The 22,013-nt window shown below is 37.9% G+C and overlaps 1 protein-coding gene across 1 annotated transcript in view; it reads left to right on the top strand.

The window, feature by feature from the left end:
* The window catches only part of LOC115222018 (propionyl-CoA carboxylase beta chain, mitochondrial), a 107,805-nt gene that overhangs the window by 60,953 nt on the left and 24,839 nt on the right, over nucleotides 1–22,013 (top strand). The window contains exon 10 of the mRNA XM_029792131.2: nucleotides 11,477–11,543. Within this exon, the coding sequence (XP_029647991.1) occupies nucleotides 11,477–11,543 (67 nt within the window). The remainder of the gene's footprint in view (nucleotides 1–11,476; nucleotides 11,544–22,013) is intronic.

Below are 22,013 nucleotides of genomic sequence, written 5' to 3'. Positions count from 1 at the left end.
TGTTTCAGCATGGCCGCAGTCAAATGATTGAAACAAAAGAATAAAAGGATATTATATTCACCAATCCATCCTAGACCAACCATTTATAAATTTCATTTAATTAATGTGTCAGTGTATGTATGTATAATATAAATGTGTGTATTTGTATTGTGGACACAGGGCCACAAATTTGTATTGTGGACTCGGCCACAAATTTGTATTGTGGACATAGGGCCACAAATTTATATATGTGTGGACACAGGGCCACAAATTTATTTTGTGGGCACAGGGCCACAAATTTATATTGTGGACACAGGGCCACAAATTCGTATTGTGGACACAGGGCCACAAATTTGTATTGTGGGCACAGGGCCACAAATTTGAATGAGTGTATGGTAGTTGTATGAGTGTATGGTCAGTTATATCAACTCCATTATTTTATTAGTATTTCATAGTATCATGGCTGAAAGTATAGAATGGCAAAAGTAACCGTGACAAGATTTGAACTCAGAATGAAAGGGGCATAACTAAATACTGCAAGGCATTTTGTCTGCTGTTCCAACAATACTGTCAAGGACCCGTTGGGTGTTAGATGTAAATTAATTTTATATATTAGCAGGTATTAGTTTTCATTCTAAGTAGCAATTTGAGACAGAAAGGAACAGCAGAGTTGTTGTTGAAATTAGTTGAGTGTCTAATATGATTTTAGGTGGGAAGGTTTTGCAGTTAATTTATTCATAATTAAAACAGATGTTGGCATAAAATATTTATCACTAAATATCTGCCGCTGTGTTTACATAATTGTCATCACTTTAACTGATTTACTGTAGACATATATGTATGGATGACACTTGGTGGGTGGAAAAATACCATCTGCTAACTGTGAAAGTTATGGGGATAAATGGCAAGTTCAATTGCGAAGATTCTTGAAGTAAGATGATTTGAAATTGTGAAGAATGGTAGTCTGCTGCACTCTTGGCTTGTCCAACCCATACCAACATGAACAAATGGACTTTAACCCTTTCTTTACCATATTTCAGTTGAGATGCTCTGTGTGTCTTTCAGTTAATTTTAAATATAACAAAGAATTTAATATAATAACTTTGTCATCATTAAGCTGGTGTTAGGAATATTAATTGTGATTAAGGTTTGGTGGAAGATTTTAATTCAGAACTTTTGAAAATGAGACAGTTGTACTACAGAGCCAGAGGTGGTTTCAGCCAGGTTGGTATCAAAAGGGTTAAACACACCTCTATATTTGGGTACTTGCACGTTAGAAACAGTTGGAAATTTAGGCTATTATTTCTAGCATATAGAGGGACCACATTTGAGGTCTCATGTCTTCTGCTGATTATCTTTCTTATTAACCCTTTTGTTATCATATTTCTGTTGAGATACTCTGTGTTTCTTTCAATTTATTTTAAATATAACAAAGAATTTAGTAAAATAAGTTAGTCACAATTTATGTTCCTAATAATAGCTTAATGATAACTAAGGTTTGGTGAAAGATTTTAATTCAGAACTTATGAAAACAAGACATTTGTACCTCAGAGCTGGAGGTGGTTTCAGCCGGGTTGGTATCGAAAGGGTTAAATCGATTAATTTCAAGGGATGTGTTTTGCTGTGTGGTCAAGAACTTTGCTTTGGTTTTGGATTCGTTTCTACTACTTGGCGCCTTGAGCAACTCTCTTCTACTATAACTCCATACTGATGAAAGTCTTGTGAGTGGATTTAGTTGATGGAAACTGAAAGAAGCTTGCCATACATATATGTATAATGTGTGTGTGTGTGTGTGTGTATGTATGTATCTCCTTGTTTTGACATTCAGGGGCAGTTGTAAATGAGTGTCACTGTCATACAAGCAGTGTTATTTGTTTCCAATATTCTGTGCAAACATGTCTGGCCCTAGGGGAATATTACCTTCCTTGGAAACAGGTGAAGGTTGGTGACAGGAAGAGCATCCAGGTATAGAAAATCTGCCTTGGTAAATGTCATCTGACCCATATAAGCATGTAACAGTAGATATTGAAATGATAGTGATGATGGTTGTATGTTTGTATGTGTTTGTAATGGCCAAAGGATAAGTATTGGATTCTGAGCATAGACATTGGAGAAGAGGGCCATGGGGTTTCTAATGGTGGTAGTTGTGATAATAGAGACAATGGTGGCAGTATGATGGTGGTGGTGGCAACTACAATGGTGATGTGGAGGTTCTAGTATAATGATAAAGTAGTGACAGTTGTGATGTTGTTGATGATGTGCTTGTAGGATGCTGTTGCTGGTGACATTGCACCAGTTTGAAGCTTTCTAACTTTAATGTCCTAGTGAGGCCTACAGCATAAGAGTTGCACCCTATAAAGGCCTTGTACTAGTTTATATGTATGCATTAAATAGCTTAACACCAAGCTGAGTTTAATGAATGTATATTGAAAAAAAAATATTTACTAATTGCACCCCCTCAATCAACAAAAAAGAAGAAAAAAGATGAATCAAATTTCAGAAAAAAACAATTAAATGAAACAACAAATATTATTCATTTAATATTTCTGGTTTATTTTAATTAAATATAATTGAGGTGTTGGCATGAATGCATTGCTAAGAAACTTGTTTTGCAACCATGTGATTTCTGGTTCAGCCCCACCGTATGACACTTTGGGCGTCTTCTATTAAAACCCTTCACTGACCAATGCCTTGTAAGTGAATTTAGGAGGTGGAAACTGTAAGGGAGCATGTCATGTGTATCTTTGTGTTTGGGCAGTTTGTTCCACTACCACCTGACAACCAGTGTTGGTTTGTTTATATTCCCATAATATAGTGGTCTGGCAAAAGAGGCCAACAGATATAGTACCAGTATTTAAAACCCTTCAAGGTGGTACCTCAGCATGGCCACAAACAAGTAACTGAAGAAAGTAAAAAATGAAAGATATTTGATTTTGATTTTTGTCATAGAGTATGATGATGAAATGAACTGATGTTGATTCAACCAACTTTACACAGTATCTTACAAATCTGTGCTTTTGTATGAATGGCTGTGAGAAATCATTTTAATTAAGTGTAATCAAGGAAATTGCAGAGTGGTGGTGGGAGAGTACCAAATTAAAAGGCTTTTGAGAGTTAATTACATCTCTTTTATGTCATTCTTCTCAGGTTTGAGCTAACCATGACCAGTGCCGCACTGGGGGTAAACTCAATCACTCTACCTTATCCACTTCATTTGTAGCTTTGTACCTAAGTCACAAATCTTTAATAATATTAACTCTCACTGAAGATAATTTAGTCTTCTTTCATCTTTTTGGTGGGAGGAATTGCAAATAAATTAATTTCTAGTCAAGTGCTGGCAGTGGATTAAATTGATTGCACCCTTCCCACAAACTTGTTGCTTTTGCTGATGTGAGAAACTGTTATTTATTATTTCTACATTCTGGGTTCAAATCTAACTAAGGTCAGCTTTACCTATCATCCCTCTGGGAGTTAATAAGTACCAGTCAAGTAAGTATTAAATATCAGTTGTATTAACTAATCCTCTATCTTCAAAGTTACTGGCCTTGTCCCTAAATTAGAAATCATTATTATCTTTCCATTTTTGTTTCTGAGTTCAAATTCTGCTGGGGCCAACTTTATCTTTCATCCTTTTTCGAGTCGATAAAATTAATACCAGTTGAAAACTGGTGCTAATGTAATTGAATTAACAACTCTCCCTGAACCTACTGGCCTTGTGCCAAAATTAGAAACCATTATTATTATTATTACTTTAGCACACTGGGTAAAATGCTTAGTGGTATTTCATCAGCCATTACGTTCTGAGTTCAAATTCCATCGAGATCGACTTTACCTTTCATCCTCTCGGGGTCGATGAAATAAGTACCAGTTAGGCACTAGGGGTTGATATAATCAACTAGCCCCCTTCCCCCAAAATTTTCAAGGCCTTGTGCCTCAAGTAGAAATACTTATTATTGCTGTTAATACTCAGGCAGCGAGCTGGCAGAATTGTTAGCACAATGGACAAAATGCTTAGTGGTATTTTGCCAAGCACTACATTCTGAGTTCACATTCCGCCAAGGTCAACTTTGCCTTCATCCTTTCGGGGTCGATAAATTAAGTATCAGTCAAGTCGATGTGATTGACTTTCCCTCTCCCCACAAAATCCAGGCCTTGTGCCTATAGTAGAAAGGATTATTATCTTTCATCCTTTCGGGGTCAATAAATTAAGTACCAGTTTAGTAATGGGGTCAATGTAATCAACTACTCCCTCCCTCAAATTTCAGGCCTTGTGCCTATAATAGAAAAGATTATTATTATTATTATGGTAATGGATTGGTAGAATTATGAGTGTTGGCAAAAATACTTTGATTCTTTATGTTCTGTGTTTAAATCCACAGTGGTCAGTTTTGCCATTCATCATTGATAAAATGAAGTACCAGCTGATGGTGTCAATTTAAACCTCCACCTTGAACTTGTTGGCCTCTGCTAAAATTTGAAACCATTATTAAGGCCGAGAGTGCTGGGCTTAATGGAGGCACTGACTGAGTCCATTTGGCATTATTTCGTGCTTGGGAAGAAGACCCATCGAGCTGAGCAAAATTGCAGTCATGGCAGATACTAGTATCACACAAATGGCACCTGTGCTGGCGGCACATAAAAGCACCCATTACACTCTTGGAGTGGTTGGCATTAGGAAGGGCATCCAGCTGTAGAAAACCATCCCAAATCAGATTGGAGTCTGGTGCAGCCTTTCAGCTTGCCAGCCCTGGTCAAACCATCCAACCCGTGCCAGTATGGACAACGAACATTAAATGATGAAAAACCGCCACTTCCGTAGTGCAGGAGAAAATGTTTAGTGGCATTTTGTCTTTGTTCTGAATTCAAATTCTCCTGAGGTTTACTTTACCTTCATCCTTTTGGGGTTGGTAAAATAAAGTATCAGTTGAGAACTGGGGTTGATGTAATTAATTAGCCCCTTCCCCACTTATTTCAGGCTTGGTGCCTATAGCAGAAACGATTATTATTATTTTTATTATTGTCTGAAAGAGCAGTGCATGCCATCAAAGTGACATTGGGGTACAATTATACAAAGCTCAATACACCCATCATGACTACTCGCCTGATAAGAGTACACCAGGCACAACCATATGTGTATGACATGGTGATCTCATATTGAAATAAACAGCACATGGCCTTGCAAGTTGGGCCCAGATAGAATTTTCTTTAGGTTAAGTAGCCCATCCTGCTCAAAAGGTCCTTGAGAAAGTGTTGTTTAAGGATAATGAATGAAACACCCATGTTCCAGAGGTGAATTATTCAAACCCCAAAGAATTCCTCACAACGCATGGTTATGATGCTCCCCACCTACTCCTGCTTGAGATCAGAGATGCATATATCATCAGCCAGTTGTGGCTGATGTCAGTGCCATCTGACTGGCACCCATGCTGGTGGCATATAAAAAGCACCGACCGAACGTTGGGCCTCATGGAGGCAATGACAGGTGACCAAGACCTTTGACGATATACCATGCTTGTGTAAATCTGTCGAGCCAAGTGAGACCATAGTTATGGCCGATGCTGGTGTCAGGTCAATGACACTCATGCCAGCGACACGTAAAAAGGACCCACTACACTCTTGGAGTAGTTGGCGTTAGGAAGGGTATGCAGCTGTAGAAATCTTGCTAAGGTGGTGAGATGGCAGAAACGTTAGCACGCCGGGCGAAATGCGCAACCGTATTTCGTCTGCCGTTACGTTCTGAGTTCAAATTCCGCCGAGGTCGACTTTGCCTTTCATCCTTTCGGAGTCGATTAAATAAGTACCAGTTACGCACTGGGGTCGATGTAATCGACTTAATCCGTTTGTCTGTCCTTGTTTGTCCCCTCTGTGTTTAGCCCCTTGTGGGCAGTAAAGAAACAAGAAATCTTGCTAAATCAGATTGCGACCTGGTGCAGCCCCCCCCCCTGCTTACCAGTTTTCAGTCATACCATCCAATCCATGCCAGCATGGAAAGCTGATGTTAAATGATGATAATGCTTTCATCCTTTTGGGGTCAATAAAATAAGTACCAGTCATATACTGGTGTTGATGCTGTTGACGGGCCCCATCCCCAAAATTTTAGGTCTTGGACCCAAATTTAAAATTTCTGTTATTGTTATTATTTTGCTGTACTCTGTTATCTTTGAAAAAATCGTTATTTCCTAGAAATAAAATTTTGGAAGAAAGAAAAAAAAAAAATGCTCAATTTTTCATGTGCTAGCTGAAAAGAATTCTAATATTTTAGGCAGGATCCTCACTAATTTTAAAATCTTACTTAATTAAATTTTGCTGATGCAAGCAAATGTCACTATTAGTTTCCTAATTAATTTCATTTCCTTGAAATGATTCAGCATCGAAATATATTCTTTTTCCTTATTATATGCTGTAAATTTGAAATTTTATTGCATATCATTATAAACTTTTATTTTTAATGTTTTGTATTATTGATGTAACTCAATGTATGACCTGACAATGTCATAGACTAATTTCAACTATATATTCATGTTAAGGAGTCCATAAGGCTTTTCAAGGGCAAGAGATTTTAAACTGTAAATCTCCCATTGACTTGGGTATCAGATTGTTGTTAATAACAAATAACACAGAACTGAAGCAATTCATAATAAACTGTTGTACTCCGTAAGACAACAAAGCTCAAACAATAAATTTGAAATCCTGATCAATGAGCTGCTAGTTCAATGAATTATTCATTTGGTTGTCTTATCTCTGCAAGTCAGGGAGTTGCAGCTGTTTGAGCCATTACAGTAATCCCTTGACTATCATGGGTGTTACGTTCCAACCCTCCATGATAGATGAAAATCTGCGAAGTAGAAGCAGTACTGTACTGTGTGTTCTTTGTTTTTTTTTATTCTTTAATTTGTTTCAGTCATTTGACTGTGGCCATGCTGGAGCACTGCATTTAGTCAAACAGATCGACCCCCCCCCAGGGCTTTAACTTTGCAAGTCTAGTACTTATTCTATCGATCTCTTTTGCTGAACTGCGAAGTTATGGGGATGTAAACACACCAACATTGGTTGTCAAGTGATGGTAGGGGAGACAAACACAGACACACAAACACACACACACACACACACATACACACACATGACAGGCTTCTTTCAGTTTCTGTCTACCAACTCCACTCAGAAGGCTTTGGTTGGCCCGAGGCTATAGTAGAAGACACTTGCCCCAGGTGCCGTGCAGTGGGACTGAACCTGGAACCATGTGGCTGGAAAATGTTTTTGCTGAATGCTTCCACAGATTGCAGAAAACTCTGTGATGGGCTGCATGCAGCCCATGGCCGTAAATCGACTGCCCCTAAGCTTCATGATTTGAAATGTCAATAATGTTGGGATTACAACAATTTTTTATGTCCTTTTTTTTTTGTTTTTCAAGATAAATTTGAGCTGAGGGAATTTGGCTGTCAGGTGACTGTGGAATCTCTCTTCTTTCAAGAATGTAAAAACTTATCTTATTGCTGTAAGCAAATAATAGACTCTGCATTGTTGATTTATTCTTGTATTACAAAAGCTGGAGAGTTGACTGACTTACTCTCCTTTTATATTACTATTGGACCCCTCTGTACCTCATTCTTGCTTCTTCAAATAAAAGACAGTCATAATTGACACACATTTTATTAGCCTGGAAATTTTTTGTTCAACTTTTTTTGTGAGCATTTACTATAATGAGACTGGTGTCTGTTACAGAGGAAAACCTAATTTTCAACTACTACATGCTATAGAAATTAGAATTTGTTCCAGTAAAATGGTAACAACAATACATTTTCTTCCATTTAAAGGAAGTGGTTGGGTTGGGGGCCATAAAAAACAAAAACAACAAATTGACTTGGTTTGAATACAAATATCTTGTAACTTTTGGCTGTCGAGTTACATCTGAAGAGAATTGAATTCTCAGCTCCAATTTCTAAGAACATATTCTATGTTCTGCTGTATTTATATTAATGTCAATAGATATTTTGTATCTATTAACATTAACAGATATATTTTAAAATGTAACTGTCTCTGGAAATATGAGCAGTTTTAGAAAGATAGGACATATTGGATAATATAATCCTGGATCCATTATGCCTGATTCAAAGATGATAACTGTTGAATAGTTTTTGATCATGAGCCTGTGTAATCAGGAGTGGATTGGAGCTAAACAACAGCAACTAGAATTTGAAGTGATCATTAGAGATCTGTGTCAGCAAGTGTCCATTAAATCAAAATGTAGGTTATGATAGTGTCATAGGGTGAAGACAAACATGAGATTTTGGGTAGAACCCTTAATTATCATTCTCTGACATCTGTAGTTTATTTACAGAGATTACTCTGTCAAGTGTAATACTCATTTATTATGCCTGCCTTAGCGGAAGTGGAGGTATTGTTTTCAGTCGTGTTTGTCTGTTTGTCTGTAGACAAGATATCTCAAGAATAGCTTGATGGATTTGGACGAAACTTTCAGGGATATTTGACCTCAAGACTGGCACGGACTGATTAGATTTTGGGATCGATCTGGTACCAGACAAGGATGCTGGATTATTTGTTATATTTTCTTTACATGATTATGATCTTACGTTGACTTTCAAATTTTTCTCCATTATCTCCCTTTTGTCTGTTTCCAATGTTTTATTTTTGTTTCTCTGTTATTAATTTTACTCATGTCTCTATCTTAGTAGAAACTGATGGATAAAGAAATCAAACTACATAAACAAACAGCAACAAAACTGTTCAGAAATTAAATAGCACTAACATATTTTTATAATATATATATATTATATATTATACATGCATTATTAACAGTTTACAGTATACTTATATATATATACACACATCTATACATTGATCTAAAACAACAGGAATACTAAAGGAAGGCTGGAATTTAAGAGAAGAGAAAACCAAAAGGGCTATTCATTTAAAAATTCCTGAGTAGAACTTGTTATTATTACCTCCACTTTTGAAACTATTTTGAATAGTGAATTTGTTAACTTTGGCTTATAATATTAGATAAGGATAAACAATGTATTGCTATTACTAAATTTTCTACAGCCACCTTTATATTCCATGAATACCATTGGGATCGATCAGATACCAGACAAAGATTCTGGATTATTTTTCCATTTTTTAAAATTTAAATTTTGAGAGCGGTTGGGTTCATTTTTAGTATTCTCATTTGTGAGAGCAGTCAAGTTTATTTCAGATATTCTCATTTTAAAAATCATTTCTGGCTAATCAAGAGGACGTTGGTGTTGCCTTGGTTGGGGTTTGCACTCTCTGAGTGCTCTTGTTCATATTGTTTTTAATTAATCATGCATTGTCTCATAGCTTTGGGATTTCAATGATGTGATTTTTTAATTTTTAGAATGAGTTTAGGATAGCTGGATCTGGCCAGTTCAAACTGTACCCGTTTCATGTTCAAACATGCAATGGGTACATTATTTGGGTCAGATATGGCTGGCTTAGATGCTGCAGGGTTAAGGGTATGTATAATAGTTGACCAATTGCCCTGGCATATCCTGTTTGTCAGGACACTTGTTGATTGGTGAAAAAAACATGTAGGAGTGATCAGGATATTATGACATATCACTATTTCTTCACCAGGTTCTTTGGATAACATAAATGGGTAAGAATAGTGAAAATGCAGACAACCAAACTTTTAGTTTAGTTCTTGTGCATAACACAAGAATAAGATGCCAATAATTACTCCAAATCCTTCAGCTGGCTGTATCTATACTTGTAGGCTACTCTTATAAATCTGACCAGGGTTACATAACAACAAAAACAACAATCACCTTCAGGTCAGTGGGTGTCTTTGACGGAGTTGGTTCTGCTGTAAAATTTTGAACCCAGTTTCCAATCTTAGGATTATACAATCTTGAGTTGTGATGCTTCATATTGCTGGAATCCCTGCAAAAGGTCACAGTTGTTGCCCTTCCGTGATTCCAGCCCTTCCTACTGCTCACTCACCTTCTCTCATAGGCCTGTTCAAACTGGTCCTGACCAGTGCATTCAACAACACACCCTGTAACTCCACAGTTCCGATTTCTGTGCCCTACGTCTATATCATTAACATACCAAAATAGATAAGGAGTTATAGACTGTTTTATGTTATCCTAAGAATCTAGTGAAGAAATAGTTTCTGCTTAATTACCTAAACATGATTAAAAAAACCAACAAAAAAAGTCGGTGTGAGTGGATGTATGCTGAGGTAGGAGTATGGCAGACTTTACTCGTCAGTGAATTAACCTGAAGTTTCTTATCTTCATGTCAGTTGAGTGGGAAAGGATAATGTTGATTTGATAATTGATAAATTAATATAAATGTGGAGAATGGTGGTGATGGTGAGGAAAATGGAGAAAGGATTACGATGGGTGGGTCATGTGTTACTTGTAATGGAAGGATAATGATAGCAATAGTGATGATGATGAGGCTGAAGATAGTTGTGATGTTGAGAATAGCAGCAGAGATTGGTGGTGGGGGTGGGTGTGGTAATGATAATGGTAGTTGTAGCATCATCATCAAACAGATTTCTGCATTTAGAAGTTATTGGTTTGGTTTTGTGAGGAGATCTACAGACATGATTGATATGACCTGTAAAGCAATTTCATTCCTAATCACAATGATTTGTTTGGGCTGGTGTTTACTGAAGAGTAGAGCCAGTCTGTGATATGATTTATAGTAGAGAAGGAGTGGGGGAAGGGGAGCATTGAAATTTGATTGTCCAAGAAGGATACATTTTCAGTGAGAGAAGGCTAAAGACTTATGTGAATAGGGACTTTCTTCTGAAAAGTATTTGAGGATATCAAGGAGCATGTCTTTTTACTGTGTTTGTATGTGTTTGACAGCTATGGCCATTGAGCATACCCTGAGTAATGTCTAGTGGTAAGGACGCTGGCTTTTGGCATGTAGCCAGAGTTTGGTTATCATCACTGGTTCTCAATGTTTTGAGGCTTAAGGTAATGGAAATAAATCTGTCAGTTTTGATACACATAAACACACACATTCATGCTTACTCTCACATGCTCACACCTATGACAGTTCAGGTTTCATAGTAGGTGAGGTTCTCCATATACATGGTTTGGATGTCAGTGTGTCTCAAGTAACATTCCTTGAAGATCTCTGGTGGTTATTCTTGACAAACCTGCTTATGTGAACTGGGCTGTTTAGAATTAAGTGTATTTGCCTAAATACACCACAAAATATTGACAGTAAAAATGATCTGTGTGTGAGAGAGTGACAAAGAAGATTCCCAAGCTTTTTTGACTCTTTAGTTGGTAGGTACTTCAACAGGCTTCTAAATATGTCGCTCATCTTAACATCAATCTGTGTGTAACCGGTTCAAATTGTTAGAAATTAGACAATGAGAACAGATACAATAATATTTATAAAAACAAAACTAAAAGTTGCAAAATAAAACGAAAAATGGTTTTTGAATTTGTTTTAAACAATTTAAAAATAACGTATTTATCATTTTGTTTTTTAGTCTGTGACGAATGAAGATGTTACCCAAGAGGAACTTGGTGGTGCTAAAACTCATACAACAGTATCAGGTAAGTAGGTCTGCTTCCATGTCTGTCTGTTTGTCTCATGTCTCCATGTCTGTTTATGTATTTAAGTATATGTATTTGTTGGTTAATATGTCAACCCCTTTCTCTTTTTCCCACATTTGCACGTCCCTTATGTTTATTTGTTTAATGTTCATTTTCCCCATGCTAGCATGGGTTTCATGGCTTTGTTATTAAGTTTTATAGTCGAATGTCCTATAGTCATTGCTTTGTAGTCAGATGTCCTACGCTATCACTAACTCTTACTTGTATTTCAAAGAAAAAATCTCTTATTTCAAACAATTTAGAAAGGTATGAAGCAGGCAGATGATGATTTGTTGATAGAAAGGGCAACACTGCTCATAGCTTGTGACTTTTGTAAGACAGAGAAGTAAATAAGCATGCATGCACGTGCGCGCACACACACACACATGTGCAGCAACATGTGGAAGCATGCACACACATGTACAAACACACAAACACTCACTCAGATGTATGTGTATGCACAAACCTCATACGCACATGCACAAACACGTGATAGGCTTCTTTAAGTTTCCTTCTACCAAATTTATTTATAGAAAGTTCTATGGACCTCCACCTGGTTTTTATCTATTTCATCAAAATATATATTGATTTCTAACATTCGTAAAAAGCCAGAAATTTTTGAAGGGAAGGTGTATAAACAATTAATTCAACCCAAATATATTTGTTGGTACCTTGGGATAAAAGGCAAAGATTTGAACTCACAGCTTAAAGGGATGTTCATTAAATACTTGTAGACAACTTCTGCAGACTTTCCAACTATGCCATCTACCTCTCTTGTCTTCTCCTTATCAACTGTATCACCATTACTATTCTTGCCATGCCCATCCTCCCTTCTGCATCCTTTTATCTTCCTTAGCTTGTGGTTTATTGCTCATCCACCCTTCAACCCTACCCAGATTTTACAGCTTTACCCAGGGTTTGTAGTTCTGTGAGTTGCCTGATGGCACCAAAAAAAAAAAAAACACCCAGTAAATGCTGTAAAGCGGTTGGTGTTAGGAAGGGCATCCAGTTGTAGAAATCATGTCAAAGCAGACCTTGGAGCTCTATGCAGGCCTTGGACCATCCAAACCATGCCAGCATAGAACATGGATGTTATAAATGGTGAGGATGCTTTACCGTTATTTCTGCTACTCATTAAAAAAGAATGTATATATGCATGTAGCAAGGCTGGAAGTACAAAGAGTTGTGAAAGGAAAAAAAAAATAAAATAAAAATAACCCCACAGATCCTTTACGTCAGTAATGCTAGCTTTCTTGCACGTAATTTTATCTCACTTCTGTAATCATTTTAATTTGTTTATCAGAGGAGGAAAAAAAAAGAGTGATGATAGGGAAAAGGGATGGCTGATTGGAGGATAAGAACAACTGGGCTAAAGTATTTGCTCAGCTGATAGTTGTGGCCAAGCAGATACATCTGATTCACACGTGACTTTAGTGAAAATGTAGATTAACTCCTTTGATACCCAACTGTCTGAGTTTTGGTTCTGTGGTACAAAGTTTATCATATTTAATACACATGAAGCCTTCTTTCATAATTTTGTGCAAGAATGTTTTTCTGTGTTGCAAAAGTCAGTCAGCTTTGTAAGGAAAACTGTTAGCCATTCTGTTTCATCTATTAACAATCTTGGTTATCTTTATTATTGTTAGATTAAAGGTGGCGAGCTGGCAGAATTGTTAGCATGCTGGGCGAAATGCTTAGTGGTATTTTGTCTGTCTTTATGTTCTGAGTTCAAAATCTGCTGAGGTCGACTTTGCTTTTCATCCTTTCAGGGTCGATCAATTAAGTACCAGTTGCATACAGGAATCGATTAGCCATTCTGTTTCATCTATTAACAATCTTGGTTATCTTCATTATTGTTAGATTAAAGGCAGCGAGCTGGCAGAATCGTTAGCATGCTGGGCAAAATGCTTAGTAGTATTTCGTATGTCTTTATGTTCTGAGTTCAAAATCTGCCGAGGTCAACTTTGTCTGAATCCTTTCAGGGTCAATCAAGTGCCAGTTGCATACAGGGCTTGATCTAATCAACTTGCCCCCCTCTTCCCAAATTTCAGGCCTTGTGTCCAGAATAAAAAGGATTGTTAAATTAGAGGCAGTGAGCTGGAAGAGTCATTACTATGCCAGGTAAAATGCTTAGTGGCATTTCATCCATCTTTATGTTCTGAGTTCAAATTCTGCCGAGGTCAACTTTGCCTTTCATCCTTTCAGAGTTGATAAATTAAGTAGCAGTCATGTACTAGGGGTGATGTAATCAACTAGCCTTCTTCCCCCAAATTTCAGGCTTTGTGCCTATAATAGAAAGGATTATTATTGTTATCAGATGGCAGAATCATTAGAACATCAAGCAATATGTCTTGCAGTATTTATTCTGTTGCTTTACACACTGAGTTCAAATCCTACCAAGGCCAACTTTGCCTTTTAATCCTTCTAATGTCAATATAATAATTTACCAGTCGAGTACTTCCAGGTACAGTCCCAGCCAAAATCCTCAATGTGTTTGTTGCCTTGTGTCATCATCATTCTAATGTTCACTGTTTCATGAATGCATGGGTTGGATAGAGTTTTTCTATGGCCGGATGCCTTTCCTGCCACCAAACCTCACCTGTTTCCCCATCTCCAGGCATATTGGAAATGAATGAAACTGCTTGTACAATATTGACAATCATTTACAATTACCATGATGTCATGACAAGGAGACACATGCATGCATGCATGTGTGTGAGCGTGTGTATATATATATATATATATATATATATATATATAATCATCATCATTTATTGTCTGTTTTCCATGCTGGCATGGGTTGGACAGTTTGAAAGGAGCTGGCAAGTCCAGATATCTGCATCAGGCTCCATCATCTGCTTTGGTAGGATTTCTACAGCAGGATGCCCTTCTTAACACCAGTCACTTTTCAGAGTGTTTTGGGTGCTTATGTGGCACCAGTATTGGTGCTTTTTTTCCATGGCACCAACCCCAGCGGTGTCACCAAGTAATGACAGACACTCTCAGTTTCAGCCTTCCATATCCACTCTCAAGATATTAGTTGGCCTGGTGCTACAGAAAATTATACTCAGCCAAGGTGCCATGCAGTTGGACTGAACGTGGAACCATATGATCAGGAAGTAAACTTCTTACTACGCAGTCATGCCTGTGCTTAAGTTAAGAATTATTATTACAGGAAACAAAAGAGTGACTGAAGTAAAAGGCAGCTAAATGTTTCTCTCTATCACACTCTGCCATCTTGAAAGCTTTTATGAAGAAGATAAATTCTGAAGTACAGCTGACAGGATTATCATGAGTGGAATGCCTTTTATGAGTTTTGTTTGACTGACTAATCTGGGAATACTCAACAGCTGTAAAGTTTTCTGTAAGCCAACAAGGGATGGCCTTTAAACACACATTTAGACTACTAGGATATAGCAGCCAAATTACCTTCAGATCACTCACTAACAGAAAGGACACATTGGAAAATGTAGTAACACACATGCATGCATATATATATATATATATATCCCTCTCTCTCTTTCGGAGAGGCACTGAGCAGCTATACGCACACATACACACATGGCAGTAACTCCCGTCTACCGAATTTAATCACAAAGCTCCGGTTGGTTCGGGGCTATAGCGGAAGACACCTACCCAAAGTGCCACGCAGTGGGACTGAACCCGAAACCATGTAGTTAAGAAGCAAGCTCCTATATATATATATATATATATATATATATATATATATATACATATATACATATACATATATACAGGGTGGCTCAAAAGTAGGTTTACAGTTATAACGAAGGCATTTTAAATTTCTTTTAAAATATTTTATTACATTTAAATTTCTATCTTACAGACTGAAAAGGGAGCTTGACAAAATTGACTAAATTAGCATAGAATAATGGTTTCATATTTTTTAATAAAGATTTAAAATGTTAATATATGAATGTGAAAGAGATAGTTGAATAACTGTAAATCTACTTTTGGGGTACCCTGCATGTGGAGTTGTCTCTCTTGCACACCACATTTGATGCCTCTTATGCCCAACTTTTCTCTCAAGATGCTTACACTCTTTCGTACATGCACACTGACATTGCACATCTAGCAAAGCATAGCATCTTCATTTCTTACAAGTTTACTCATGTCCTTCGCAGTTACAGCCCCTGTTTTTCATTGCCATGTAGCATGGCTGTTTGCACTCATACAGTCTGCTTTCACTCTGAGGGAGAGGCTTTGAAACCAACAGGAGTGACCATTATTATTGAGTGAGAGAGCAGTGAATGCCATCAAAGTGACACTGGGGTAAAATATATGAATCCCAGTATACCTATCATGACTACCCGTCTGATAAGGGTACACTAGGTACATGCATCACAATCATATGTGTGCGATATGGTCATCTCGTATCAAGATAAACAGTGCATGACCTTGCAGGTGGGACTCAGAATTTTCTTCAGGTCAAGTAGCCCAACCTGCTCAAATGGTCCTTGAATAAGGGTTGTTTAAGGATGTTGAATGAAACACCCATGTTTCCAGAGGTGAATTATTCAAACCTCTCAACACATGGCTATGATACTCCCCCACTACTTCTGCTTGTGATCAGAGATGCACATATCGTCAGCCACTAAGGGACATGCTCAACTGGTTAAGGTCAAACAACTGACAAGCAAATCTGTGGTATTGAGCAGAATATTTGCTGTAGTCCGTTTTTTATACCAAGACAAAACAATGTACATAACACTTTCAATTAGTTAAGATCAGAAGCCACGAGAGCCACTGCCTGGTACTGCATCAAGGTATTTATTATTATTATTATTATTATTATTATTATTATTATTCTAATAAGGTGGTGATCTGGCACAATCATTAGTGTGTCAGACAAAATGTTTAGCAGCATTTCTTCTGGCTTTTTACATTCTAAGTTCAAACCCTGCCATGGTCAACTTTGGTACTTTATTTTATTGACCTTGAAAGGATGAAAAGGTTAATGTAATTAACCTCCTTCCCCTAACATTGCTCACCTTGTGCCAAAATTTGGACCCATTCTTAATTGACTGATACTGCTACCCTCAGAATTTCAAGCCTTGTTCCTAAACCACAATCCGTTATTATACTTACCCTAAGCACAAGGCCAGAAATTTTGCAGGAGTGGTGTCAGTCATTGAATTCGCCCCCAGTACTTGAGTAACGTTTATTTTAATCACCTCAAAGGAATGAACGATAAGTTTTCCATTAACTGGTTTTGTTTTTTGAGGTAGGACTGGGGCAACAACAAATGAAAGATGTAAAGGAGAGAGAGATCACTCTCTCTCCTTTACATCTTTCTTCAACAGTCTTACTCAACAATTCTGATCTATTCTCAGCTACTTGTCATTATCAGCTCCATATGTTAGAGTGGGCTTACCTTGTTTTTTGAGATAACAGAGTTGAAATCCAACAGTAGTGGCAGTAGCAGTTCTCCCATGTGCTATCAGATAACCATTTGTTTGATATCCCTGTTTGTGTGTGTGTGTGTGTGGAAGCAGTTAGAGTTTAAGAGATTTCTGTGGTAGTTCTGAAACCATGCTTATCCTAATCTCTAATCTGTAACCAATATCAATGGCAAAAATTTAGGCAAGTCTAAACAACTTAGATACAGATCTGGTGCACATATTTTCTTCCCTGAGAGAAGAAAGATTTTGGGGTCTTAGAGAATTTGTGAATCAGGAAATATGTCTGAATTTATTTTTTTTCTTGTTAAATTCTGTATCATTTTCATTTATTTATTTATTTATTGTGTTCTTCATAAATTGCAGTAATTATCCTTGATACTCTTCATGTCAGTGCCGACAGTTTTATTTACTTATTTCAGACACTGAAGTTTTTATTTTGTGTGTGGTGTGTGTGTGTGTACACGCACACACCCCTTCATCTATTCTTCTTTTTGTTTTGTTCCTATATTTTCCTGCTGTGCTCTGTCTGTCTGTCTGTCTCTATCTATATATAAATTTATTTATTCATTTATTCTGTCTTTGCTTTGTCATGTGATTATTTACTTTTTTTTTTCTCTCAAGGAATCGAATCTTTACTTTTTGACTTTCTGAGAAAATATTTTTAGTTTTCCATTCCATACCTATATGCATACGCTATATTTGATTCTTGTGAAGAAATGTGTGCGCGCACACACACACACACACACACACAATGTATGAGCATCCATTTCCACACCATTTTCAATGAAAATGTTAACAGTGTTTAAACCTTTTCTAAACAAAATGTCCCAACACTCACATGCTTTGTTGTCTTTAAAGACCAGATGAATTAAAGAATACCTTACTGAAAAAACAAGTGGGAGTTGATGGCAAGTAAGCCATGCAGTTGTGGAATACTACCATAATAGTCCTCATTCCTTCGTTTCCAGCAGAGCTCAAGGGGTTGTAAAAATGATGGGTGGCTACAGAACTGGTTCTACAGGACATGTGATTCGACTGTCATAGAAAAAAAAAAAATTAGCAAGATCGATTCCTTGAGCTGAGCCACCTGGTGTGGGAGACCTAGCTATAGACGAAGAATGGAATAGCTGGGTAATACCCAGAGTCTCAGTTGGTCACTCTTTGGAATCCAGCTGGAAGTCTGATGGTTGCTCTTGGTAGGACTTTATGAAGGAGGTGTCTGAGGAATCTGCTCTCCATAACCTTCACAGAAATAGCAGGCACAGAAGATGGATGGTTGATGAAGTGTGTGTCTATGTATGCATGTATCACCGTCATTTAACATTTGTTTTTTGTTTTTTTCCATCTTGGCATGAGATGGATAGTTTGACAAGAGCTGACAAGCTAGAAGACTGTGCCAAACTCTTTTATCTGCTTTGGCATAGTTTCTGCAGCAGGATACCTTTCCTAGTGCTAACCACTTTACAGAGTGTACTGGGTGCTTTTTAGATGGCACCAGCACCAGTGATGTCACCAAGTAACTTGCCAGACACAAAACCCTTTAATGAGAGGCAGTAGTATTGAGGATGGTGGCTTTGTGCTGGGTGATGAGTGGTTAGAGTCTGATAAAACAGAAACAGGTCTTGCAGTAGAGGAGAGATGGAGAGATATATGTATAGAGAGGGAGAGAGATAGAGAGAGAGAGGGAGAGATAGAAGAGGAGAGGTAGAGAGTGAGGAGGAGGAGGGAGAGATAGAGGAGGAGGAGAGAGAGATAGAGGGGGAGAGGTAGAGAGGATGGTGAATTAGATGAGTTGGGGGATACCTTCAATTCACCAGGATATATATATATATATAGGTGGTACAGATGATTGGATAGGATGTGTGGGTATATGAAGTTATATATGAGCCTCTGTTTGTCTCAAGAAATCATAGGCTGGTACATGGAAAAATTCCTCTTCAAGGCACTTTTATGGAGCCCCACCAGTTGCTCATACCTGCAATTCTCTCCTCACCACCAGTTTACTCTAAAGAAAAGGCAAAAGCAGGCATAGTTTGAACCCTCTATCATCACAGGTATTGCTGTTAGATACACTCACACACACACACACACACACACACATGCACGCAATAGGTTATTTTTTTCTCAAACTTATCATCTATGTTTAATTTTTGATTGCAGCTGGAATATATCAAATGGTGCTGTCTGTTCACCATTTAGATTTACAAGCCAGTGAGGGAATGTCTACATGGTTGTTTGGCTTGCTAGAAATAGCAACCAGGTTTCTCTCAAATCATAACTCCATTGTAATAAAAGAGGAGACATTGAATCAATTCATTTTGCTTAAAAAGAAATGGGATGTTCATGATTGAAATGCCTTTGAAAATATCTGTAGCCAACCACTGTTAGCTTCGAGTTGAAGAAGAATCCAATATTTTTTGGTTTGCCTACATTCATCATCATTTAACATTTACTTTTCTATGCTTGCATGGATCTGATGGAGTTTATTTAAAGCATATTTTTTATGGCTGGATGCCATTCCTGTCACTAACCCTCACCTGTTTTCAAGACAAAGAGATACAAAGACAATCACATACGCATGTTTTATACACAATTCTTTCAGTCTCCATGCACCACATCCTCTCATAAGGCTTCGATTGGCCTCAGGCTACAGCAAAAAATGCTTGCCCAAAGTTCCCCACAGTGGGACTGAACTTGGAACTATGTGGTTGAAAAGCAAACACCTTACCACACAGCCATGCCTCTGCCTAAAAACAAAAACATTTGGCATTGTCTAAATTCACACAAAAGTGCTAAACTCCATTAGTGACTAGCTTTCAGTATATAGCAAAGGAAATAAGGTTGGCTGATGACTGTAATAGGAGAACAGGAGATTAAATACTTTACAATATATTATTTCATTCTTCTACAGTGTGAATGCAAGTCTCACTGGGGTTGACTTTGACTTTCATCCCTTGTGGATCAATATATGCTTATAAAACACATACTGGGCGTATAATCGAGGCAGTAGTTTCAACTATATCCCTAACCTATATATTTTGGGTCTCATACCAATTGCTTTGAAATTAATGTTGTAGAACCTGTATGTACAATTGTATGTATGTATGTGTGTGTGTGTGTGTGTGTGTATATATAGGTGCAGGAGTGATTGTGTGGTAAGTAGCTTGCTCTCCAACTACATGGTTCCGGGTTCAGTTCCACTGCATGGCATCTTGGGCAAGTGTCTTCTGCTATAGCCTTGAGCTGACCAAAGCCTTCTGAGTGGATTTATTAGACGGAAACAGAAAGAAGCCTGTCGTATATATATATATATATATATATATATAATGTATGTGTCTGTTTTACCCCCCCCCCCCACACACACCATTGCTTGACAACCAATGCTGGTGTGTTTATGTCCCCGTAACTTAGTGGTTCAGCAAAAGAAGCCAATAGAATAGGCTTACAAAGAATAAGTCCTGGGGTCGATTTGTTCGACTAAAGGCAGTACTCCAGCATGGCCGCAGTCAAATGACTGAAACAAATAAAAGAAGGTGTAAAAGAATATATACACACCAAGTTCATTGTATGTGCATACATATGTGGATATCTTTTTCTTTGTTTCTTTCATAGAACTACAGTCATACTGGGGCACTACCTTGAAAGGTTTAGTGAAAACAAATCAACCCCAGTAATTATTAAGTCTGGTACTTATTCTGTTGGTCTTGTTTGTTGAAACTGCTAAGTTATGGGGATGTAAATGAACCAACACTCAACTAATGGGGGTGGGGGTAGCAAACACATTCATATGCAAGCACACACACACACACACACACATGTATGTAAACTAGTGTAGCTAGAGAGTGTGCCATCTGGGGCAGCCCTTCCATTTGCCGCTCCCAGGCCCCACAGAAAACCACATATTGTGTATAGTAGACCCAAAAGTGCCGCCCCTTTAAAAGTGCTGCCCAGGATGGACCACTCCTACCATCCCCTAGCCAAGCTAGTGTGTACGTATATGTAAATTCACGAAAAAAACAAAAGACAAAGACAGGTGGTGTAGACAACAAACTGATGTATTAGTTTAATGCTTGGGAAATGAAGAGGTCTTTAATGTTTCGAGCCTATGCTGTTCCACAGAAAGAAACAAGGAGAGAAAATAATGTGTAGTGGCTAGCGATCTATCATGGCGAATGCTGGACAGAGGGGTCACACAGGAGAGCTAGGAAGAAAGGGAGATAATAAAGTAGTGGTGATCCCAAAACGAAGGTGCGCGCGTGTGTGTATAAGAGAGCATGTGTGTGTGTGTGTGTGTGTGTGGAAGAGGCTTCTGCACAGTTTCTGTGTGCCAAATTCATTTGCAAGACATTGATTCCCAGGAGTACAGTAGAAAACACTTGTCCAAGGTGCTGTGCAGTGAGATTGAATTCAAAATCTCTCAGTTGCAAAGCAAGCTTCTTAACAACACAGCCATGCCTGCCCTATAATCTATGTTTAATTATATGTGTACATGTATATATGTGGCACCAGTAGCAGGACACAGGCTACCAAATTCACACTTTGCTATTGCCATTTATCCTGATGTCAACCCTGACTGAGCTGAACTGTTGTCAAATTCTTTCCAAGTGTGACTATCCCATCTTTTTTTCCAGATATAGTGTATTTAGGATTACATTGTTATATGTCCTTCCATTTGCGAAGATACTATGGGTGGGATTTGAGTGAAATTTGGCTGCTATTTCTAACAGATTGACTGACAAGCACACACAATCTCACTCACACGTGCACAATACAAATTTACACACACACACACACACACACTATCATCGTCATTTAAAGTCTTGTCCATGCTGGCATGGGTTGGGCAGTTTGACCAGGGCTGGCAAGCTGGAAGGCGGCACCCAACTCCAGTCTGATTTGGTATGGTTTCTACAGCTAGATGCCCTTCCTAATGCCAACCACTCAGAGTATAATGGGTGCTTTTACATGCCACTCCCACGGGTGCCATTTGTGTGATGCTAGTATCTGC

The sequence above is a fragment of the Octopus sinensis genome, linkage group LG19, assembly GCF_006345805.1.
Source record: "Octopus sinensis linkage group LG19, ASM634580v1, whole genome shotgun sequence".
Taxonomy (NCBI): domain Eukaryota; kingdom Metazoa; phylum Mollusca; class Cephalopoda; order Octopoda; family Octopodidae; genus Octopus; species Octopus sinensis.
Note: the sequence above shows the minus strand (reverse complement) of the source record. Positions and strands in the feature narration are given on the sequence as shown.